We start from the raw sequence: 24,605 nt of genomic DNA on the forward strand, positions 1-24,605 counted from the left end.
ACAACTGCGGTCCCCTTCATGTTTCTGCACCGGGGACACCCTTCTTTTAGGGACTCCTTTTCTAGGGGAGACACTGTAGAATCTGAGCACTCAAGGAGAACTGAAGAATGATGTGGCCCATTTGACACACCAGCACAAGAAATGTCTGTAGCAGAATCCCTAACAGAGTCCTGGTTTCTTCTTACACATCTTTGATGTGAGGAAAGGAAATACTCTGACCTTATCTATGAAAATCTTACTTATTACTGATCAGTCTATTGCTGCTTCTCTCTGTGTTAGGGACAGAATATTCTCATAACATTGTGGACTACTTTTAGAGATGGTCTACCCTAATGATTATCCTTACTAAATTATCTTTAACAAGTCACTAAATCATTATTCTGAGTCAGGGATCCTTTCACATGCAGGAAAGTATTTTCAGGTAATTGAGTTTTAGGAAGCTTGGAGATACAGTATTATCAAAGAATTTGCTTCATTTTAGGTGGTTGAGTCTCAGGTTGGGGAAAAATTCATTTCTCAGCCTGCAGAAGAGGAACATTATAGGGGAAAAAACTACATGAGATGGATGTTAGTCAATGGGAAAAAAAATATTTCCTACCCATTAAAGTAAAAAGCAAGCATTGAATCTGACGCCAGATGTAGTGAAGTATAAGAAAAGCCAAAAGTGCTAGGCAGATTGCTAACTCCTGTGAGAAAACAAGAAGAAAGCTTCATTGATATTATCACAAATAATCTTTTGATATCATTTAGATGGACTTTTCATTTAGCTTGGAACCCTATTCCATGCTTCTCAGTGAGGTATTGTACTAGTCTCTTTAGACTCGACTTCCCTGAAACATGCAAAGGCTTTCAAACTGTTAGAAATAATCATAGTTCTTAATTGTTTTAACCTAAATTTCCACCTCAAAATGTTTCCATTCATTTTAATTTGTAAAAATAAGCATATAGCACAAAGTAACTTCTTTATAATTTTCTAAGAATAATTTCATTATCTAATCAAATTGAAGTTCATTTTACCAGATATGGTGAACATAATAAGTAATTTTCTGAATTTTGAGAAAAAGTTACTGTTCATCTCACCTGATGGCTTCAGGAGCATAGAATGAGATTACTTTTTGAGAGTTCCTTGATGGGGTGATAGTCATATCTGCATATCATCTAAGAATGCTCATGGGGTGGAGTAACCATGTACATTCTTCTTTGTGAAGAAACTGTAGAAGATTCTTCCTATAAGAATCTTCAAATCATGCAAATGTCTAGCGCCCGGTGTTAGGAAGAAGACATGAACTTTAAACTTTTATTATAAAAAGAACAACAACAAAAAAGAGGATAACCTGTTCTTTTCTGCTCCTAGGAGCACAGGCTTAGGAAGCACTAGTTCACCAAGCCAATGCCATACTATTGTCTAGCCATCGTCCACAGACTCCCAGAATACATGAATGAGAGGTTATTTTTTTCCGGAGCATATTTAAAACCCAATTTAAATGTGCTATTTAGGGGTTGCTGGAAAGGGCATAAAAGCAAGTCATTAGTCTTTAGAAGCCCAAGGTAGAGACAGAAAAAAGCAGAGCAAGGGCAAGAGGCCACGACAGAGGAGAACCAGAGACACCAGCCAGTCTCTGAAGACAAAGCGGTCTCCAGCGCATGCCTAAGCATCAGCCTTTCAACCGCAGGCCCAAGCACCAGCCTCGCTTGCGATCCATTGCCCTGGGAAATCACTTGTGAGATCAACTCGCAGGGGCAAGATGACGTCATATTTGTTTCATGTTTTTTCCTTTTACATAAGACAAAACAAGTCAACCTTGGGAGTGGGTTGTGCCTGCATTTCCCCAAGGCAGAGTTCCTCTCTTCCCCTTTGAGAGTCTTTCCTGCTGTGAATCCAGCGGGGGGCGCTAGGCAGCACAGGGAAGCATTCAGACACAAAAGCAAGAACACTAACCTGAGAAGTAGCTGCAGGTGAACTAGTTTCCTTACCACTCACTGCTGCCCTCTCATTGGCTGCAGCTTCTGCCACTTCTGCCTTCTGCACATTCGCATCCTCAGAACCTGGAGGCCCTATGTGCCCCAGACCTTCGCTCCCGGGGGTGGAAGGTGGGTTGGTGGTGGCTTTCCGAGTTTGGCCTTTATACCAACTAGGGTAAAACAAGGGATCCGCAGGGTCCGTTGCTGCCGGAACTGGAGTTTCAGACTCTGTGGTCTGCTGAGAGCCAGTGGGCACAACCTCCCCCTTAATCAGGACAAATAAATTCAAAAGTAAAAAAAGAAGAAGAAGAAAAGCAATTGATTTTAGTTTCCTTTGCCTTTGAGAACTAGGAGGTCTCTGAGTGCGGTGTCTGACTGTGCATGCTTTAGTTCCTCCCACTCCCTGCAGGTGCTAAGGGAAGGAGCACTGATGATGGGACCCCTCTGTTTTGGCATCTGCACGTGCCCCCTCTTCTTTTCTGGACTTGCATGGTAGCCTGGGAAGGTAGGGAACAGAAGCCTAAATGAAATCTCCTAATAAAATATCAGGTATAGGACAAAGTCACTCACTCTTTTGACCAACATTAAGTTTTGACATTATATGTGTTCTCCTCAAAATCCTCTTTTCTGCAAGTCCAAATCGATTTTGTTGATTAAATTTAACTCTCATTTGATAATCACACCTCTTTCAATTTCAGTGTAACTGATATATCCAGAATTTTGAGATTCTAAGGAATTATAAATAGTACGTTAGCCTAGTTTCCTATGGAGACAGAACATGAACTCTAATTTTGAGTTCTTCTGGAGCTTTTGTTTCTATAGATCATTTCATTCCACTCTGAAAGGTGCAAAACCAGGACTTCCTTTGATGAGTCTGCATGGTCCACAAGCTCAGCGGTTTGGGAGCTATATACTGTGGATGTTATGAAGTTAGCACAGGAGCTTGAAAACTGGACAGTGACATCTTAGAAACATAAGGTCAAACAATTGGGTAAGCATCTAGCATGAACTAATTTCCTAGATATTTCTTTTAAAATTCTATCAACACATAATCTTGACAAACTACCAGATACACAGAAAACTAGGCTTCGTTTGCCCACTGAATAAAAGATTAACTGTGTTTCAGGTTAAGTGAGAGGGACATAGACCAACATGATTTCTCTATTTACTTCATTTATTATATACCAAAAATTCTGTTTTAAAATAATAAACATTTTAATCATTCATTATAATTTATATTCATCCATATTTATGGCAGATAGTCCTCCTGATATTGGCTTTCTATGAAGAACTTGTTACACATACATCACACACACACACACACACACACACACACATACACACAGAGTTTCCAAAGATTACCTCAGACTGAAGGGTCCTATTGGTGAAAAAAGTAGTGTTAAGTTCTTGCTAATCAGTTTTAACAACTATGAACCTATTGGATCACTTTAGAGAACTTTTCTCCCTGACTTTGGAACTTCCTGAAATCTTCTGTAATCCATATGTAAGGTCTGGAATATAGATCCCTTTTTCTTAAGGAAGAGTGAATTGTTTAGGCTTTTTAGCAATAAGACACATCTGCATCACTTTAGGAAGGAACTTAGAGATGATTACCTGTGTCACCAGGGCGTCTGCAGCAGGTGGCAGGACAAGAAGTGCCTCTGCGGAGGAAACTGGAAGATTCCCTGGTCCATCCTGGAGCTCTAAAGCCAGCGGAGGGGTCTCCAAGACTTCCTCTGGACTTTCCTCTTCTCCCCAGGACTCTGTTGGGACATTTTCTACCTCTTCTCTTTCTGCTACTTCTTCTCTTTCTCGTTCTTCTCCATCTCCATCTCCTTCTTCTCCTTCTCCTTCTCCTCCTTCTCCTCCTCCTTCTCCTTCTCCTTCTCCTTCACCTTCTCCTTCTCCTTCTTCTTCCTCTTCTTCTTCCTCCTCTGGTAAGGTAATATATTTTTTATTTTTAGAATTACCACTAAAATCATGAAAACAATGAATGGCCAGTATATTTATAACTCAGCTTAAGGTGAAGGCTAGGAAAATCCTTTCAGCACACACTGGTCCAAATATGCCATTCTAGACCTTATGCTTCCACTAAATGTGAACAGTACAAATGAGAAGGTGGGCTCAGCCATCACCATTATCCTGGATTCTTTCCCAGTTCAAAATACATTCCTTATCACCACCATGTGTCATCTACTTGATTCCCAATATGCAGCTCCATTTTTATTCTGCACTGTCACATTTTCAAGCCTTTAAAAGTCTGAGGTTCTGAGGTTGTCACTCACTTAATTCTGTAAAATTTAAAGAAAATTTAACTCTTTACTATCTCAGAAACATACAAATTCCCACTTTTGTTTTAATTTCTTATCCCTTCTATTCAGTGAATGCTAACTTTTGTTTGTTTTGGAATCACACCAGCTGTGCTTAAGGCCTACTCCTGGCTCTGTGCTCAGAGATAATTCCTAATTTCCTGATAGTGCTCAGGGAACTATATTCAGGGTTAGGAATCAAACCCACTTGCAAGTCAAGTACCTTATCTGCTTTGTCTCTCCAACCCCTGAATTCTTACTTTTTTTTTTTTTACTTTTTGGGCCACACTCAGCTATGCTCAGGGGTTCCTTCCTCCTGGGTCTGCACTCAGGAATTACTCCTGGCAGTGCTTGGGGACCATATGGGATGCCGGTGGTCAAACCCGAGTTGGCTGGATGCAAGATAAATGCCCCACCCACTGTTCTATCACTCCACAATGCTAACTCTTTATCTTAATATTCCAACAAGCAATGAAAGAAGGACAATATTAAGTAACTAAAAATCCATCCTGAAGATTTGCTTCTAAAGTTACATCCATGGACACTGACATAGCATTATGGCAATTTTAGTGGCCTGAGGATGGTCAAAGTTAATGCAAATTCCAAGTTTAGTGTCCTATTTGCAATGATTTTATTAGGATAAATTTTGGGCAGTAGGATTGCTAGGTGAAATGGTATGGTGTTATAAATATTAGAGGAGATCTAGTTGCAGAGACCTAGTTCTATTTCCAGGTTGTGACTTATTCTGTAACTTGCTATTATTCTTGCTCTCTAAAGTTTGATTAATTGGATGTGCTATAATATCTATCCAGATGTCTTTTCTGTTTTATTTTTATCTCATCTTTAAACTTTCACCAGACGGCAGTTTACATCAATGTGCTAATACCTTGCATAAGCTTCAAGTTGAGATGTCACCATCACCATCAGTTGTGAAATATTTGACTACCCAGAGCCAGTGTCCAACAATGACTGTAATATTCACTGCATCATACAAAACTAAATATATCCTGTCAATAGACTTACGATCATGCAATGAAATAGAACTTCACTTTGGATTATGATGTTTGGAAAATTGTCAACATTCATTCTGGAGGTGATATGAACCCCATTTGCCTCCTGCTGAATGACTTCAGCTACCTTCACACACCTGCAAGTTTGGCCAAATGGTCACAAACATAACAAACCTCTGTAAAAATCAATTTCACGTATTATTTTTTCTTCTCTATTGAGGTTGACTGTGAAGTGGTTCATATTCTCATAACCATGTTCTATTTTCTCCATCTGAAATGCCTTCGATGCTTCAGAAATTCTGCAACAAAGACAAGTTGCCACTTTTCATCACTGTTTAAAGTCTGACAGCCTTGATAGAAGTGAAAAGTATGCATTTTTTTATAAAATGAAAATTACTTACTTCTGTAACAGAGTTTTAGCATTCTGTGGAAGCAAACAAAAAACAAGCCTATTTAAATTATTTTTGTCAAAGATAGTGTTGAGACTCAATTCTATTCTTTGCTGACTCTGAAGATCTTATAGCTTCCTTTTTTAAATGCCATAACTAAAATCTGTCTTATACCAGTTTCATATTTCAGAGACATAAATATCTCTTAGTACTTGAAGTATATGTATTTGAAAATTATTGAACAGTCATAAAATTATGATCCAAATGTGTTTGTATTTAAGTTGTTAAAATAGATCAAATTGAACTATAATTATATATATTATAAAATATTTCTATTTTGTTATAATATATAGAAGATAGCCTAAAGAGCTAGTGTACATGTTTTGCATGTGACATCCAGGTTGAGTTCTTGACACTGCATGGTCTGCTGAGCATTGCCAGGAATCACCCCTGAGTGCCATATTGGGATATGACCCCCACCCCTGACAAGTGTAATGGCAACTTCTTCTCTAGGACAAGCCATTTTGGTTAATTTCCTTGGTATCAAACTGAGGCAGACTTACCTGTAAAAACACTGCCATTTCTGGTTCATCCATGAACTGGATTCCAGACTCAACCAATTTTGACACATTCTCCAAATGATCAGAATACTTTTTGATCAGGGAACGAACATGGTCCAGTTTTTCCTCTTGAGTTCGAGTAATGACTTGGGCCATTTCATTCTTTCTCTCCTCCAGGATGCCATACAGGTAATCAAACTTTTCACAGAGATCCTGCTTCTGTTTTCTGCAATATTCCTGTTAGTTGGGTTAGCTAATGTTAGAAAGAGTTTGAAAAATCTTCTATTTGGAGAAATAACCAGGACATTTTGGGAAATAAAATTTTATTATGTATAATATATTTTTTCTTTTCTTTTATATGTTCTTTAGAAATAGACACATGCTGTGTTGTGCTCTGAAAAATCCTGTTTTTATCAAGCTTGATTGACATTTGGCAATTCAAACATCAAATAAATTGACTAAATTAATCAATCATATTTCAATCATAATAAAGTTATAATTTTATATAAATTAGGAAATTTTTGGTTAGATTTTAGATCAACATTTAGATTATAGACTTCGATTTTGCTTTGGATTATATGTGTGTTGTAAGAAAGAATAATCTATGGTGATTCTTGGTTTGCACCTTTCAGTCTCTGCTCCTCCTATATTGTTAGCGTCTTAGTTTCATTCCCCTACCTAAAAACTGCTTCATCTGGGATCTCCCATTGAATCATACACATACATGCTGCAGCAAAATTTGTTTACCCCAAATGCAATCATTTTTCTCTTTCATGACTCCCTGTTCGCCAATGAATAACACTTAATCTTCAGAACTGATTTTCATGACCTGGTTCCAACTTTTTGCTTACATTATCCTACTTTTCTTCATCATCATGTATCTTGCATGGGTCCAGCAAAAAATTTAGCACTTGCTTTATTTGCTCATGCTCTTCCCTCTAGAATATACTTTCTCTTACAAACTCTATACTATCTTAAAGACAACATTCTTGAAATGGCATTTCTATAAGAACTTCTTTAATTTCTATACCCGAGTGTCATCATTTTAATATCCCCAAATCCCATAACTGTTACCTTCTGTGGTATATATGCTTGCATACATTATTTATTTAATTCTGTCTGTATTGAATCAGGTCTTTGATTCCTGAGAAGAAAAGCAGTATGGGCACTCAGGTTTGTAAAGTCTTTCTGGTACCACCTGTCTCCTTTTATTACTGAGTTCATTCTTAAACCACAACTAACTTTCCATTTGGTCTGATCATGGCCATTTGCGCTTTCAGGTTTCAGTAAGTTTGGTATGTGATATGCCAGTTCCCTTGGACCTGGCTATGCCTTCGTGAAGAACTTTATGCTGGAAACTGATTTTGGTTTTTTGTTTGTTTGTTTGTTTATAATTTATTTATTTTTTAATTAGTGAATCACCATGAGGGTACAGTTACAGATTTATACATTTTTGTGCACATTTTCCCTCATACAAAGTTCGAGAACCCATCCCTTCACCAGTGCCCATTCTCCACCACAAATAAACCTAGCATCCCTCCCACCCCCCCATCCCATCTCCCCCACCCCACCCTGCCACTGTGGCACGGTATCCCCTTTTGTTCTCTCTCTCTAATTAGGTGTTGTGGTTTGCAACGGAAGCTGATTTTGAACCAACGTGATCCAGTGCAGCTCTCCTGCCCAAAAGGGACTCTTTGAACATCCAGCCAATTTACCTTTGAATTTTATATGACCATTGATACATGTTCTTTCAGTTTAGTATACTTCCTTCTCTTTGCTGTATATACTGCTTCCTTCTCTTATACAAGTTTCTTAACTCACCTATAGTCTTCTTGAAAATAGAATTTGAGTCCAGCTATGACACATAGTATTCTGAACAATAAAAGTTCAGTAAATATTTGTTGAACCTAAACCAAATTGTTGATTATGAAGACACTTCATATATGTGTGAGAAATTCATTTGTTACTTCACTGTCTCCTCCAGAATACAACACAATTATCATCTTATTTTCTAATCAGATTAAATGCAAACAGGAGATGGTTCAAAACATTTTAATAATAAACTTTTAAAAATAATGAATGAATAATAATGTTTAATAGTAATAACTTTTATCATTGACCTGTCCATACTAAGCAAACTATTGGTATGTCATATGTGTCAAGCATTCTGGGAATCCAATAATGAATTTCACAGTTTCTTTTTTAAGGCAGCAGAGAGAATTTGACTTGTTTTTTTTTTTAATGCAAGACACCCAAGTTTAATCCCCACCAACAAATGGCTTCTAGCACACCAGAAGCAACTCTGAGCACCTCTGAGTATGGCTCAAAAAGCCACACACTTCTCTCTCTCTCTCTCTCTCTCTCTCTCTCTCTCTCTCTCTCTCTCTCTCTCTCTCTCTCTGTGTGTGTCTCCTTCCCTCTTAAAATTTTAGGAACCAGAAACATAATGGACTAGATTCAGTTCCCATCACTACATGGACCCCTGATCACTGCTCTTAAGCAGAAACCCCCAAGCACTCAGCCAGAAAAAGCCCCTAAACACAGTTGAATGTAACCTAAACCCCGAATAAATAAAAAATAAAGAAAGAACAGTTCCATTTTTCTGGAGCTCACAGTTCACTGACTTAAAAAAGACAATTAATTAATAATGTCACAAAATCTAGTAGAATTATACCTGGCATATTTATAACAGATGTGAATATTTGTATAGAGTAGAGTACGTTTTTAGGGAATGGTGTGGGAGATTAACTCTAGAAAAGTATCTCAAAGGAATAATCACCAGAGCTTCACCACAAAGGATAAGGAGGGGAAGATAAGATATGAGAAGGACATGAAAACCCAGGGTGTCTCTGCAGTTATGAAAGTAATAAGACGAGGGTCCACACAGCATCTCCAGATACAAAATATGATGGGCTTGCCAAATATCTATTTATTTTAAGTCCTTTGGCTTAAGATTTGGAGTACTTCAGAGAGTAAGAACTGTAGTCTGAGCTAAAAAAAATAGTACAGTGGATAAGGTGTTTGCCTTGCATGCAGTTGACTTGGGTTAGATCCCCAACATTCCTTATTATCCCCTGAGTGATTCCTGAGTGCAGAGCCAGGAGTAAACCCTGAGCAACACTGGTATGGCTCTGAATATAGACTAGAGACTGAACACAATGGCCACTCAACACCTTTATTGCAAACCACAACACCTAATCAGAGAGAGAGATCAAAAGGGAATACCCTGCCATAGTGGCAGTGTGGGGTGGGGGGAGACGGGACTGGGGAGGGTGGGAGAGATGCTGGGTTTACTGGTGGTAGAGAATGGGCACTGGTGGAGGGATGGGTTCTCGAACTTCGTATGGGAGAAACATGAGCACAAAAATGTATAAATCTATAACTCTACCCTCATGTTGATTCACTAATTAAAAATAAATAAATTATTAAAAAAACACTGGTATGACTCCAAAGTAAAACAAATCAATCAATCAATCAATCAATCAATCAATTAGAGAGAAGAGAGAACTGAAAACTGAAATCATTTAGCATCTTCCAGGTAAAACAGGGAAACTTAAAAAAGTTTGTTTTATTTTATTTTTTCCAGGTAAAACTTTTTATCTTTTTCTATACTAAGTTATCTGTGACCACTGCTTCCATGAAATATGCCTCTTTAATGTTCAGAATCTCTGCTGCTCTCTACTGAGAACACATGATGGTTTCCAGTTTACTTTTCTGGACAGTGGTCTTGAAATATTTATGAGTGTCATATTAAGGTGTGATATTGTTAAAAAGTCTTATTTCATAAAAGTTTTCTCCTATATTATTAAATATACATTGCAGCATTTAATTTATTTAAAGATAAGTTGTTTGCAGTAAGTCTGACATGAAGTAATATAGCATAGCCAGTGTATTCTCTCAATTCAAATGAAGATATGATCAATTATTTTATTTTAAATGTCTTGGTGTAGTATCAGGGATCAAACCCAGAGCCTCAGGCATGCATAGTAAGTTTTCTACCAGTGAGCTACTCTCTGGTCAAGATAATATCAGTTATTTTATTTTTAGAGATTAAAATTAAAGAAACATTTTATTTTTATATGTGTTCAATCCCAAATAATATTTTAAAATAATTTGTACCCTATTGAACTTAAATGATAAAATTTCTATCATTGTAATAGCAACAACCCTTTGCATATATTTTACACTGAAAAAATGCTAGTCCATGCATAGTATATTTTTTGTATTTATTAATATTATTGCATTTTATTATTATTATATTTCTAATATTGCTTGACACACTGTAAGCACTGCATCTTTTTAATTGAAAATATATCAACTTCCTATTTCAATTATTTAATTTTGAAATTTTGAAACTGCATGGGGCATCAGAAGTAGCTTATGCTCCAAACCAATCATTCCCAGATGTAGAATCTAAAACCCAGAGGTGAGTCAAGTTTCTCAAACCATTGCCATTTATTCTTGGTGTGCGACCTTAAGCAGAAGTCTTTGAATTTTTTGATCATTACTCCAGACATAATCAGCTGTGACATACTTTAAAGTTATTTTTAAAATTTTATGTGAACCGCATATGTTTCTTTGGACAAACTTACTATGCTAGTAGACTTTTAAATTATGTAATCTCAGATTGTTTTGGAATTACACTCACTAGTTTATTCCTTCATTAAAATTGGTTTATTATTTCAAGAAAATTCACTAAATGCTAACAATGTACCAGGCTTTATAAGGTTTTATGAAAGCCTGTCATAATTGTCTACTGTTTAGAATCATAGTAGCACTGTAATCCCATTGTTCATCGATTTGCTCGAGCCGGCACCAGTAATGTCTTCATTGTGAGACTTGTTGTTATTGTTTTTGGCATATTGAACAAGCCTGGTAGCTTGCCAGGCTCTGCTGTGAGGGCAGGATACTCTGGATAGCTTGCCGGGCTCTCTGAGAGAGACGGAGGAATCAAACCTGGGTTGGCCGCATGCAAGGCAAATTGGGTAGGGCTACCCAATATACTATCACTACAGTCCTTTGAAACTTTTGAAACTAGAAAATATAAAGTCATTTGAAACTAGGAAATATAAAGTCACTTTTAATGAGCATCAAAAAGGTCCCTCGGGGCCAGGGAGATAGTACAGCAGGTAAGGTGCTTACGTATGACTGATCCAGGTTCTAGCCCAAGACATTAAGCCTTAAATAAAAAGAGAAAATGTAAAAGGGTTTTCTTTGTTGTTAAAAATTTAAAAATGGGATATTATGTTTACTATGATTCTATGTTAAACTGATAGAATCATAGTAAACATAATATTCCATTTAAAAAATTTTAACAGGAAAACCCTTTTACTTTTTCTCTTTCTATTTAAGAAATAATGTCCCTTAAGTAAAATTTTATGCAAAATATAATAAAAGTAAGATCAATTTGTTTCTGAGGTAGGGAAAATGCAAGCTTTATCCTTGAAATTTTGATAGTAGTGCTTACAGACTTACAAATTAATTTAAGATATTCAGGTCAACTTCATTTTAGATTCAGTTAAGGAAATTCTATAAAATTAAAATCATATTTTTTCATGCTCTCTGAAATATAATCAACACATGAGAGACTCTTGGGCATCTTCCACTCTTTCTTGACTGCAAGACCTTCACAGTGCTATGAAAGTCAGTGAAGAACGTGCTCCACAGGGAACGGGAAAAGATAAGATGCTCTCAAAGGCCCCCTCACTACTGCTAGTGACTCTCCACGGCACCGTCTGCCGTGCTATTGTGAATGGGAACTTTATAAGAGCAAACGCCTGGTGATCTAGGAAATGGGAGCTTTTGCATTATTAAAATGTCTGCAGAGAGCACGCAAGAATTATTTTACATGCAAAAGCATGGTAGTCACCATGTTTATGTCTTCGCAAAACTTCCTCACATCAAAGATTTCTACCTGTTTTTAATAAGATTTTTCATTTACTTTAGTAAAACTCCATCAAGCACAATTCCAGGTCATATTCTCTCACTCCCCACCCCCTCCCTGCCCCCATTCTATAGAAAATCACTAAATAAAACTACATACTTGGGGGATTTCAAATATTTATTTCAAAAAATGTCCATCCCCCTTTTTTAGGGATTAGGGGGTCACAATGGGCAATGCTTGGGGGTTACTCCTAACTCTGAAGTGAGGAATTATTCCTGCTCCTGGTGGTGCTCAGGGCACCAACTGGGATGCCAGGGATTGAATCCAGGTCAGCTGTGTGCAAGGCAAGCGCCCTACCTGCTGTACTATCTCTCGGGCCCAACAAACGCAATCTTCTATTAATAGAGTAATATTATATCACTATTCTAAATGATTCGATTTTTGATGGCTTGCTTTTTTCTCATGCATTGATTACTGGCTAAAGCAATCTTTTATTCATTTATTTATTATCTAAATCCTCTACAAAGAATCTTTTCAAAGAGCAGAACATTTTTCTGTTCAGCTCACTGCTATTTCTGAATATAATATGTATAGAACACAGTACAGAATACTTAAATTAAAATATGGCTTATATAATTGAATAAATGAATAAAATATAAACTAATATCAATGAATATTTAGTCCTCACTTAAAACTTTGCATTTTGCTTTGTTCCAAAAGAGTAAGCATTTAAGTGGATAGCCAATATTCTTCTTCATTTAATATTCAAAAAAAAAAAAGCAAAGGCAGACTGTGAAGCCATTTAATTCCAGGATAGTCTATATAATAAAGGATGGGATGGAGCAGAGCCAGGAGCAAGTCCTGAGCACCACTGGATGCTCAGTGGACCTCAGTCCCCCCCAAAAAATTAAATAAAGAACAGGATAGTCTGATTACTAAAATCCCTCTGACTCTCCAGTTCAGATAAATGCCGAAATATTTCAGGGTCCCAGGCTATAAAATGCCTGTCAAGTGGTCATCTAGAGCACTAAGGTATAAATTAGATATCGTAGCCCTGCAGTCCATGTTGGGAATGTGCCAAGGTCACGAAAGAAAAAAAAGAAGGCAATTATGATCACCATTCTTACCATGTAAGGAGCATGACTCTGTGATCAAAATAGAGCTGAAGATAAGCTCTTGCTCCCCACTTGTCAAACAACTGTGGCTCTACACAGACCATTCATATCTCCACTGCATTCCTCTAGCATTCATGAAGACTCGCCTGTTGGGACCTGCAGCTCCAGGTCTAAAAGCACCCAGTCAGATTTAAAAATACAGAAATCTAAATTTTCATTCATTAACCCAATCAGGGTTCCCACCCACTACTCACTTCCACCTTCCAAAAAAAAAAAAAGAAGTTAAAGGCAAACAATAGATTAACAATACTAAAAAGAGAACTGCTCAAGGTAGGAAAATCCTCCCAAGGATCAAGATCAACCTTCACTGGTAAAGCTTCATTGATAAACCCTGTGGGAGGCCCAAGAATGCAGGCTAGATTCAAACCCAACTCTGGGGTGGGGGGGGGGGAGGTAGAAAAGCTCTATGCTTCCAGGCACACAGGCTGCAGTTCAGCCCTTCTGCTGCTGGTTCCTATCCACTCTTTCATGCGCCTACAACTCAGGCTCTTTCTCATCATACTCTTTAACCAACCCACTTCATATAAGGAATAGTAGAGGAATACTTCTCTTGTGATTTGAGACTTCCGATGTTTAATACTGAGGTCCTTGGCTTTAGGGGTCTCACAGGTTGATCCAGATAACTACACCCTCTGAAGGCTGAGAGCCAGGTGGGTGTCTGTTACCTTGAGTCCCAGAATTCAGTGACAGCTGGGAGAGTGTGGCCAGAAGAGCAACCGAGAAGTCAGTGCTGCCTGCTTTGGAGTCAGCATGTTCCACACCCAGTGATGCTCAGCGGTGATGCTCAGAGGTTATTCCTGGCTCTGCTCTCAGGAATTACTCCTGCACTCAGGAATTACTCAGGACAGTCGCTGCATTTTCCAGATGAGCCACCTGAATGAGATCTGAAGGAACTGAGCTTATCTCAGCCATGTTCACTCATTATTTCTCTATTTTACTGGTGATTTTAAAAGCCTAGTCTTTCTTTTAAAAAAATATAAAACACATATTTTATAAAACAATCTGAAACAATCTAAGAAAAGTATTGAGAAGCTTTTAAAGCAAACCAAACAACAGCAGCAAAACCCAAAGAGAATGATGACATACCCTCCTCTAGTAAGCTGCAAATACCAATGAAAGTGTGTCACTTTGACAAATGATTTGGTTGGTAATGATAGCGGTTATAATCCTGACCTTCACTATCAAAAGCTTTTCCTGATATCTGTGTTAAATCCCTTCTGCGGACAACCTCCAACCTGTTCTGTCTTGTCGTGTTCTCAAGAGTGGAAAGAAAACAGTTGTTTCGAATTGCTTCCCTGTCTGGCGTCCAGGAAGAAACTTTTCACTCTGCCCTCCGCGTCCTCTGCTGTTGCTAAATGGAGCTTGAGCCCTTTGCATTTTCCCAATGCCAAATATGATCCACAAAGCCTCTCTCCTGTTGGTCACTCCAGCCTCAAAACCTGGATGGAGATCCAGGTGGTCCCCATCAAAGGTCTCTGATGAAGACCAGACCAAGGCCAAGGATAGACATGATCTCACTTGCCACAGCAATACACTCCTATTAATACACGAAGACTCAGTGTGGACAGCACACAGAGTGCTGATTCACTGCTTAATGATTAAGTTGTATCTGGTCTTGGCTGTAAGTAAGTGGGAAGGAAAAAGTTCATAATGATCATTTTGAAGCCTCTTTGGACTCTTCACCGGGAGGATCTCTTCCTCTAAGTAGATACCAGATTCATCATGCCCCTTTTCAGTAATATGAGTATGGAAAAGAGAGGAGATTGACTTTAATGCTGTGTAAGTCTAAAATGAGATTATTAGGTCGTGCTTGGGGAATTGTTTCTGGGTTTTGATAGGATTTGCCTTTCTAATGGTAAAATAATAAGAACAAGGAATTTGTTGGGGACACTTAGAAGATGTCAGTTGTTACTGTGAAAAGCATTTTTTTAAATACTTAATTTATCACAGTAACTCTTTATAGTGGGTACTCAGATTGTTCCAGTTTTATAGAAAACAGATTAAATGCACATGTGAATGTATTTTAAGAACAAAATGCTTAGTTTTAGAAAGCAAGAAACAGAATGAGGAACACAACACCATTTATAAAATCAAGACATGCTTACATGACAATTCACATTAATAGACTACCAAACATGTTAGAGTGGTTAACTATGGAAAGGAGAACAGGAGTGGGAAATGGAGATAAAAAGCGATAAATAAGCAACAAGAGTAGTCTTGTCCATGGTGATAAGGACAAGCCATGAAGTAAACAGTTTAGTACCTCAATTCTCTGCCCCTGAGACCCCACTTTAAAAAATTATAATAACCTCAAAACTTAGAGCAGAGATAATAGAAAAAAAACTGCTCTAAGGATGGAGCCAAAGACCTAGACTCAAATCCAGATGTCTCATACCTGTCCCTATGCACCGTGACTTACCTAGTTTGAGAATGTCCCAATTTTTCTCCCTGCTATATGTTTAAATCACTTGAGAGTTTGATATTTTGCCTTCAGGAATTGCAGTTAATATTTTTTTGAGTAGTGGATTTGCAACATTCTTACATGCCTATTCTAAGTTTGGTTAAGGTAAAGAGTCAGTCACACATCCATTTGTTCATCATGTTTCAACTGCATGTTCACTGTATAACAGGGTCAGGATGAGTAAGCCAGAACTCTGGGCTCAGTGAGTTTCCATTTTTTGAACCATTTGCTAGCCACAGACAGAAGATCTTTCTCCTCCCATTGGTCTCTCTGAAGCTAGAAGCACATCTCGCTGTTAGAGGGCAGATGTACACCCTAACCTGCAATACTGAGCACTTTGTAAGATAGGTTGTATTTAATCAGAGAAATTTTTGCTGTCATTGTAGACAATACTCATTTTTAATACTGGAAACCTTTTAATACCCAAGAAAGATTTCTGGGGAAATCTTCCGTGTTGTCACACGGATGGATTCTTTCTGTGTTAGGGAGTAAATATTTTTAGAAAAGTGACAGAAAGGAGGTCATTCAATGAGGAAAGACTGAAATATTACAGTGAGGACAGCTAAGGTGGTGCCAAGACAGCCACAGAGGTCCTTAGAGTGTCATGACTTACCTCAATGGTTTTACAGGTGTCCTCCAGCTGGCTGATCACGCCCTGCACTCGATCGTTACTCCCCACAAGGATTGCAATGCCGTCGCTGAGCTCAGACTAATGCAGAAAAAGAGGGTCCAGAGGTCTTAGACATCGTCTTATTAGCACTGATTGTCATAAAATTGCCTCATAGCTGCTTAATCTAGAGTTCATGGTATCCCTGAAGAGCAACAGCAAGGCTTGGAGGAGTCTGTAAACATTCTGATATTGTAAAGAAAATTCTGTGTGGATATGTAAATAAATCTTGTATGTAAATAAATATGCAAATAAATCTGTCTGTGAAGAATGTTCATCATTTTCATTCTGTTATTTCCCTCACCCCTCATGAGGGATCTTAGACCACAAGGCTGTACACATTGGTTGCAAGTGGTATTGTCCAAAAAATTGGCCTTCAAATTTTATTCCAACTTGCATCCTCAAAGCAAAACCCTGACCAAATTAGGAATCTATGAATGATTCTAGCAGGAAGATGCTGAGATGCAGAACTGCTCAAATTCTAGGTGTCTGGGATGGCTTTATCTATTGAAGTACAGGACCCCTTAATTACTCTAAACAAATGGATCAGTTCCTACTTGCCCATTGGTGAGATCAAGTTAGCAGGCTAGTGATAGATAAGTAGAGGGACAGACTGAATTTGATCAGTATGAGAGGACTGTGGTAGGGACTCTAAGGTGAGAGCAATTTTGAGAAGAAGCCCAACATGAAAGCTTAGGAAACCAGTTTAAGCTCACCTTGATAGCTCACTGAGGGCAATTTTTAAAAATTGTCATTAAACTAAATACTATTCTTTGTTTCTTATTCCACTAGGAGTAGGGGAGAAAAGACCATTGAGTGGGGTGGCGGGTACCTTTCTTTAGTAAATAATATTGTGTCCCTAGTGCAAAAAGGAGTTTGGACTAGGTCCTCGAATATTGCTGGGTCTATAACATTTAGCGGCCTCCAAGGCACTGAAAATCAGCAGCTCTTCCACTCTGTGTCCCTTCCTGGCCCTCAGCTTCCCATCCCTGCCATCTTCCATGCATGAGGCCACTCAGCTGTCTGGGGTCAAGCACAGAACAGGCAGACCCTTCCTGCTCCTCTCTCCTCAGCCATGAGTTCACACTGCGTTCACACTGGCCCTTGGGAGGGGCCACAGCAGAGAGGTCTTTGGGCTCTGTTACCTTCTGCCTCTGGAACACGTGGGTGAGGGGCGCCACCTGGCAATCCTTGTGTGCCCCAAAGACCTTGCACAGAGAGCAGGTGGGCACTTCGCAGTTCAAACAGTAGATGTTAATGCGCTCGTCTTCGTGCTCCTCGCACATGGGCTGGTCTGATTTCTTTTCTGGTCTGGGAGAAGGCAGGGAGATAAATGGAACTGGGCCCATTGGAACAGAGGAGAGGCTTAGACACATCACAAACCCCAGGTAGCCCCTGGACCTTTCAGCATCATTGCTCCGGGATGCTCCCAGAGTCTCTCTCATGGCTCAGAGCTCACATCCGTTTCCCTACAGGTCAGCAGTGGAGAAGCAGGCTGACTGTAGCGGGGACATTTGGTAGGAAACTGTTGCCAGTTGCCATGGTGTTAGGAGTCCCAAATTGTCCAATTTCAAGTTGCGGAAGTTTTGAAAACCAGCTAGTGAAACTCCTGAAAGTTGAACCCTGAGCTTTTGTGTTAGGATTATGCTGTAGCACTGACCCAGCATGGCCCCTGGTTTCTCAAGAATTACTTTCTAAGGTTTGGAGGGGCATTATAGTGAGAAAGGCGCTTGCTTGCAGGCCAGGACCTGAGTTCTATCCCAGGCACTCCATATGGTCCCCGGGGCCCCGCTAGGTGTGATTGCTTTTAGTTCTAAATGCAGAGCCACAGTAAGCCCTGAGCATAGCCAGGTGTGGCTCCAAACCAAAAGAATTTAAAACCATCACTTTCCTATATTGGTTTTAAAAATTATGGGTTTAAAAGTTGTTTTCCTGACTAGGGGGAGGGGCGCAGGAGAGAAACCTCGAACATTGGTGATGGGAAATGTATACTGGTGCAGGGATGGGTGTTGGAATGTTGTATGATTGAAACCCAATCATGAACAACTCTGTAACTGTGTATTTCACAGTGATTCCATTTTAAAATAATATCACTGTATCACTGTCATCCCGTTGCTCATCGATTTGCTCGAGCGGGCACCAGTAACATCTCCATTGCGAGACTTGTTACTGTTTTTGGCATATAGAATATGCCACGGGGAGCTTGCCAGGTTCTGCCGTGCGGGCGATAATAAATAAATAAATTTCTCTTTACTTTAGGCAATGAAAAAATTGTTATTCTGGGATATGGTGTAAACTTGAATGTATGGATCTTACACATAACTCCCATGTGTTGAATGTATGTCACAAAAAACAGTTTCTATTTTTCCAGCCGGTCGACACCCCCCCCCCCCCAAAGCTCTCAGATTCACATCAGGTAATATTGGAACATTGGGCTTGTATATGTTTGTGAAATAAAAGACAAAAGCATGAGAGAGCCAGTGACAAATTATTGCTAACAGTTGGCTGTAATCTGCACATGGTTGTGTGTTCTTATAATCACCAATGTGGATTTGCCATTATAATTAAAATTATGCCAAATTGTGGTGCATTATGCTCCTTATGGACAGCATAGTAGGAGGCAGAGCTACTTATACAAAAACTTGGGATTTGATATATACTAAATAAAGACTGAACTATTAAGAGTTCTTTTTTAAAAGATATAAACCAAAAATTTCCCTGATATTCCCAAATATATTTGGGTGGGTTGGAAATAAGACGGTGGTTAGGGTGCATTCTGAGCATGAACCCACCCTAGGTTTAATTCCAGGCACCACATGGTTCTCTGAGTATCACTGGATGGAGCTCTAGAAGTTACCTACATCACCCCCACCACACCACACAAACACACACACACACACACACACACACACACACTACTGGGGGTGTGGTCCAGGAGGCTCTTAGCACTGGGGTAAGTGCAGTGATCCTGGGCACCTCCCTAATAGCATCATATCAGCTGAGACTCACCAGTAACCACCCGTACCCCTTGCCTGTATTATCAGCAGTTATACAGTATCCTGAACACTGCTTTGGGAGACCAAAAATAAATTGAAACTTTTTAATGAAAAAATTTAAAAATATTTTAAAACTAAATATCTTTAATGGAAAATCAAATTGATTACTGTGGACTATGAAATTGATTTAGGAGATCATTACAACATTATTCAAAGTGAAAAATCAAATAAAATAGGAAATTTTGTAAATGATATATATAGTAATAAAAGGTATTGTTATGAGGAGATCTACTATAGACATGTCTATATAAATGTACAAATGCATACTTATACACATATTATATATACCTGAAATCAAAGAATGAATGCAAGTCACAAGATCACACCATATACATTTTATTATGATATGGGGAGTAAAAAAATTCAAAAACTGCTGATAATACAGTGCTGGTGATCAAACCCAGGACTTCACACATGCAATGCAAGAGCTTTGCCATATTCCCAATCCAACCATTGATTTAAATGGATGAGATGGTGTATTTGCAGGCCCAAATCTTGTGAGGAAATTATGTGAACATCTAGCTTCAAGATTTCAGAACCTGATTTCACAAAAGAAAAGTTTGCCTGCTTTCAATGAGAGACACTGAAAAGGGGACTTTTTCTACATTTCTGGAGGTTACTTGAGAATTTACTGCACAAAATAAAACAGTCAAGTAAACCAACAAAAAGGAAACACAGGTCCCAGGACACAAAGAATTTGTCCCTGGGAAAAGGAAAGGCAAAACAGGAGAGATTGACCTATGTCAGGGCACAGTCCCCTGTCACCTACAGTGAAGTCTAAGGTTTAAAATGAACAAACCACCCAATCGTAGCATCTTAGCAGCTTTAAAAAAGTACCTAAAAAAAAAATTTTTTTAAAAGCTACTGGGTGGTGCATAGCAGAAAAGCAATTTAAAAAAATTTAAATGGCTATCTCTCGGGAGTGAGACCTGGGGTGAAGAGACAATGGGAGGGGAGCTGTAGAACTGCACTTGCACTTGTAGCATTGTTTAAATTTTCTAAATTTTGTGGATGAATAACTGCGTAAAATATGAAGACTTTTAGCGAAGCTGCATTCATATCTCATACCTGACACAAAATCAAAACAAAGTGGGTCAAAGACAGTGAGATTAGACCAGAATCCAGAAAAGACACCGAGGAAAATATAGGCAGATTGCCCCAACATTTGGACCTCAAGCCTGTTTTTAAGGATATGGCTCAATTGGCAAAGACAGCAGAAACAAATGGGACTTTGTCAAACTAAAAAAATTCTTCACAGCTAAGAAAACAAAGGCAACAACAAAAGATACCCAAATGAGTGGGGGAAAAATATTTCCACGCAACATATCAGATAAAGAATTAAAATCCAAAATATACAAAGCACTCATAAACATCAACAACAAATATTCACAAAATCTAATTTAAAAAATGGGGAGAAGAGAAGAAAAGACATTTTCTGAAGAGAGACAAACAGATGGCAAATATCCACATGAAAAAGTGTTCATCATCACTTATTATCAGGAAAATAAAAATCAAGATGAAAATGAGATATCATTTGACACCAGTAAGAACAGCACACATCAGAAAAACTGGAAACAATCTATATTGGCAAGGATGTGGTAAAAAAGGAACGCTCTTTTACTGCAGATGGAAATGTTGTTGGGTCCAATCCCAATGGAAAAAAGTATGGGGGCTTTTTCAGAGAAGTACAAATAGAGTTATAATATGATCCAGCCATTCCACTTCTTGATATCTACCCCCAGGACAGAAAAATATTTATTCAAAAGGAAATTTGTACACCACTATTCATTTCAGCACTCAAAACAATATCTAGAATATGTATGATCAGGTGTCCAACAGCAGAAGAATAGATCATGAAACTATGGAATATATACATGCATATATGTGTATGTAAAATGGAATATATATAATGGAATACCATGCATTTGTAAGAAAGGATATAATAATGCATTTTGCTGAAATTTGGATGAAATCGGAGAATATAATGTTAAGTGAAATGAGTCAAAAGAAGAACAACTACTGGATGATATCACTTTTCTACTCTATATAGAATAACAGAAAGGGGAACGCATGGCTTCAAAGAGGAGATGCCTAGAGTAACCCTGACCCTTAAGCATAGAATTGAGGAGGACAGGGAAGGAAAGAAACCAAATGGGGTAATAAAAAGAGAGGAAGGTCATAAGGGTAAGGTTAAGGGACCTTAAGCACATTGGTCTTATAAAGATGTGGTATATGTATATATTTAAACTACAGAGTCAGTAATCTGTAAATATGAAATCCAAAGTACAATAATCAAACCTTAAAATATGCCTGTTGAGGAGGCAGATGAGGAACTGTGAAGGAAGCTTCAGACATTGTGGGGAGAAGTAGATACTTCTCTACTGATGAGATTGGTGTTGGAACATTGCACACTCGAACCTCAGCTAAAAATAACTGTGTAAATCGTGGTGCTTTAATATTGAATGAAATTAAGTATTTAGATGAAGACTTTTAATAAAATGAGAACAATAACAATTACAGTTTCACTAGATTCTTCTAAGAAGTAAATAACAAACTTCTTGTGTAAAGCATTCTTAACAATGTTTCACAACATACTCAACACATAGTAGTTTTATTTACTACATTTTATATTTTTTAAGTAAAAATAAATGTATTATATTTCATTCAGTTTTTTTGCGGAGGTGGAGATCAAACCCAGGGCCTCATACCTATGACTCATATGCTCTACCACTGAGTCACATCCCTGGCCACGATAATTTAATATTAATTGTCATTATGGTGCTCATAATTTATATAAGCAAAATTTGCATTTCTTCTCTTGTCATTCCTCTAACTGAGGCCAATCAGCATTATGTGAACTCTAGATTAGAGGGTCAGGCTTTTTGGAGACCTACAACCTCCAGCTTTTTTGTGGATGATTAGCGTTAACTAACTCCCTCCTATTGGCATTGTCCCCAGCTCTCTCTCAGCTCACTGACTGTGGACTCAACCTGGGTTCATCTCACTCTGTGTATTCAAGGTTATTTCAGTTTTGTTAAATCCTCTAAGACTCAGAGTCAAGTTGGTAAGCTCACCAGCCTTCAGGGAACAACTAGATATATGTTTAGACAAGTGCCTGAGCCTTCTGTGCAACATGTGGTTTTACTACTAAGTAAAATGTCCCACAGACCAGTCTCGAGTTTAATATAAACATCAAAATAATTTTATATCACAAAAACACTTGGCTATGAGCTTCATCATTGGATATTTGGCTCATTGCTCTTAAACAATTTGCTTGCCAGAGTACTGTTTGGGGTAGATGCAAGTACAACGACATTATAGTTGAAGTCAGGATGTTTCTTGTAGTTTTATTAGTGCTATAACTTTTAACAACTCTTCTCTGGGTTTCCTGATAATGTTATTGTATCACATGTTTCAAGTAATAAAATATAAATGAAAAACATAAACGTTGCTAATATTTATGGTGGTGATTTGACTGAGACTTAGGGAAGAATTGTTTTTTACAAGCCACTGTACTGGCCTCTGAATTAGTCACTACACACACTTCCTAATTATTGACTAGTTAAAGGGAATTGTGGCGGGGTCGGGGGGGGGGTGGAAGGGAGAAGACCCTGGGATAATGGTGAAGAAAAGTAGGCATTCTGATGGAGGGTATGATGTTGGAACACTGAATGCATGAAACACTGTCGTTAACGTAAATTGCGATGCTTCAAATAGAATTTAAAATATAATTAGCTAGTTATTTATGGATTGGCTAATTTTTAAGAAGCAGTGAATATATTTGCATTTTAAAGCAATGAAATACAATCAGTTTCTGAAGAAATAGCAATAACAATAGTACTTTCTCTCTTGTTAAAATATTTTGGAAGCAAGGGATTACAGCCAACTCCCATATTTCTGCAATATGTCATCAGCAATTATTCTTCTCCAATTCCAGCTATATCCTGACACTCTCTAATTTAGACTGGAATCTTAAGCAGAAACTAATAACCATAATGATGATAATAATTGCATGTTGGATTTATAGAACAGCTTTCCTTCTAAGAGCATATGGCTCTTAGAGTCTTCCAGATGTTCCATAAATACATGTCTCCTCATAAGAATCACAATGAGGTCATTCTGAATAGTCTCAATAGTGCTATCAAGCTTTGTGGACCAGACTGACCTGTATACAATTGGAAGGGTTCTTCACACCATGCCTTCTAGGAATGAACCCCTGCAGTACTGTGTCCGGGGAGGAATATTGTAGGCATTGTGATTCAATGAGCAAGTAGTATTTTTCCTTTTAGTGAATAGATATATATGCTGTGTGTCAATCAACAGGTCAGTGCTGAATATAGGCAGTAAACACAACCTAGGCAGCTGGAAACATAACCTAAGCTCCATGATTTTTTTTTCCTCTAAAATGTCTCTAAATTTCAAGTTGCTAAAGGCTCGAACCATGTCTTACTTCACAACCACCCAGAATCAATACTATGAATAAGTACCTTAGAGGAAATTTTTAATTATTATCATCTAGATAATTTTAAAGTTAGACCATCTAGACTAGGAGGTGGATTATATTGGAAGATGGCATATCTGTTAATAGTCACCATGTTTTGCTAGATATTTTTTTCTGCTCTAAATAATTTGATGGGCTGGAGCGATAGCGTAGCGGTAGGGCGTTCGCCTTTCACGCTGCCGACCCGTGTTCGATTCCTCTGCCTCTCTCGGAGAGCCCGGCAAGCTACCAAGAGTATCGCACCCGCGGGGCAGAACCTGGCAAGCTACCCGTGATGTATTGGATATGCCAAACACAGTAACAATAAGTCTCACAATGAGAGACGTTACTGGTGCCCGCTTGAACAAATCAATGAGCAACGGGATGACAGTGATACAGTGAAATAATTTGATTCTACAACAGTCACTAAATCTCTAAAATGGGTGTAGTACAAGTATAGATCAGCATTGTGTATCACTCAACACCATTATATGGAATGGATTAATGGTAATGAGCCACTTCATTCTTTTATTTGTAAAAAAATAATAATCATAGGCCCCAGTCTTTTATTTCCTTACAAGAGAATCCTCTTTTTGGGAAGGACTGACTTGGAAAAATATTTTCTTATAAAAATATTGGCTCACGATTTGTA

General features: G+C 38.2%; 1 protein-coding gene across 6 annotated transcripts in view; it reads right to left on the bottom strand.

The window, feature by feature from the left end:
* Positions 1-24,605, bottom strand: part of TRIM55 (tripartite motif containing 55) — a 42,766-nt gene that overhangs the window by 17,148 nt on the left and 1,013 nt on the right. Inside the window, exons 3-10 of one of the 6 annotated variants that reach the window (XM_055128211.1) lie at positions 17,563-17,728; positions 16,364-16,459; positions 6,234-6,467; positions 5,683-5,705; positions 5,456-5,580; positions 3,858-3,887; positions 3,577-3,788; positions 1,940-2,227 (exon numbers count right to left, since the gene is read on the bottom strand). In XM_055128211.1, the coding sequence (XP_054984186.1) occupies positions 1,940-2,227; positions 3,577-3,788; positions 3,858-3,887; positions 5,456-5,580; positions 5,683-5,705; positions 6,234-6,467; positions 16,364-16,459; positions 17,563-17,728 (1,174 nt within the window). Of the gene's footprint in view, positions 1-1,939; positions 2,228-3,576; positions 3,897-5,451; positions 5,581-5,682; positions 5,706-6,233; positions 6,468-16,363; positions 16,460-17,562; positions 17,729-24,605 lie in introns of those variants that run through there. The other 5 variants (XM_055128210.1, XM_055128213.1, XM_055128209.1 and 2 more) reach the window with 5 other exon arrangements.

Source organism: Sorex araneus, chromosome 2, assembly GCF_027595985.1.
Source record: "Sorex araneus isolate mSorAra2 chromosome 2, mSorAra2.pri, whole genome shotgun sequence".
Taxonomy (NCBI): domain Eukaryota; kingdom Metazoa; phylum Chordata; class Mammalia; order Eulipotyphla; family Soricidae; genus Sorex; species Sorex araneus.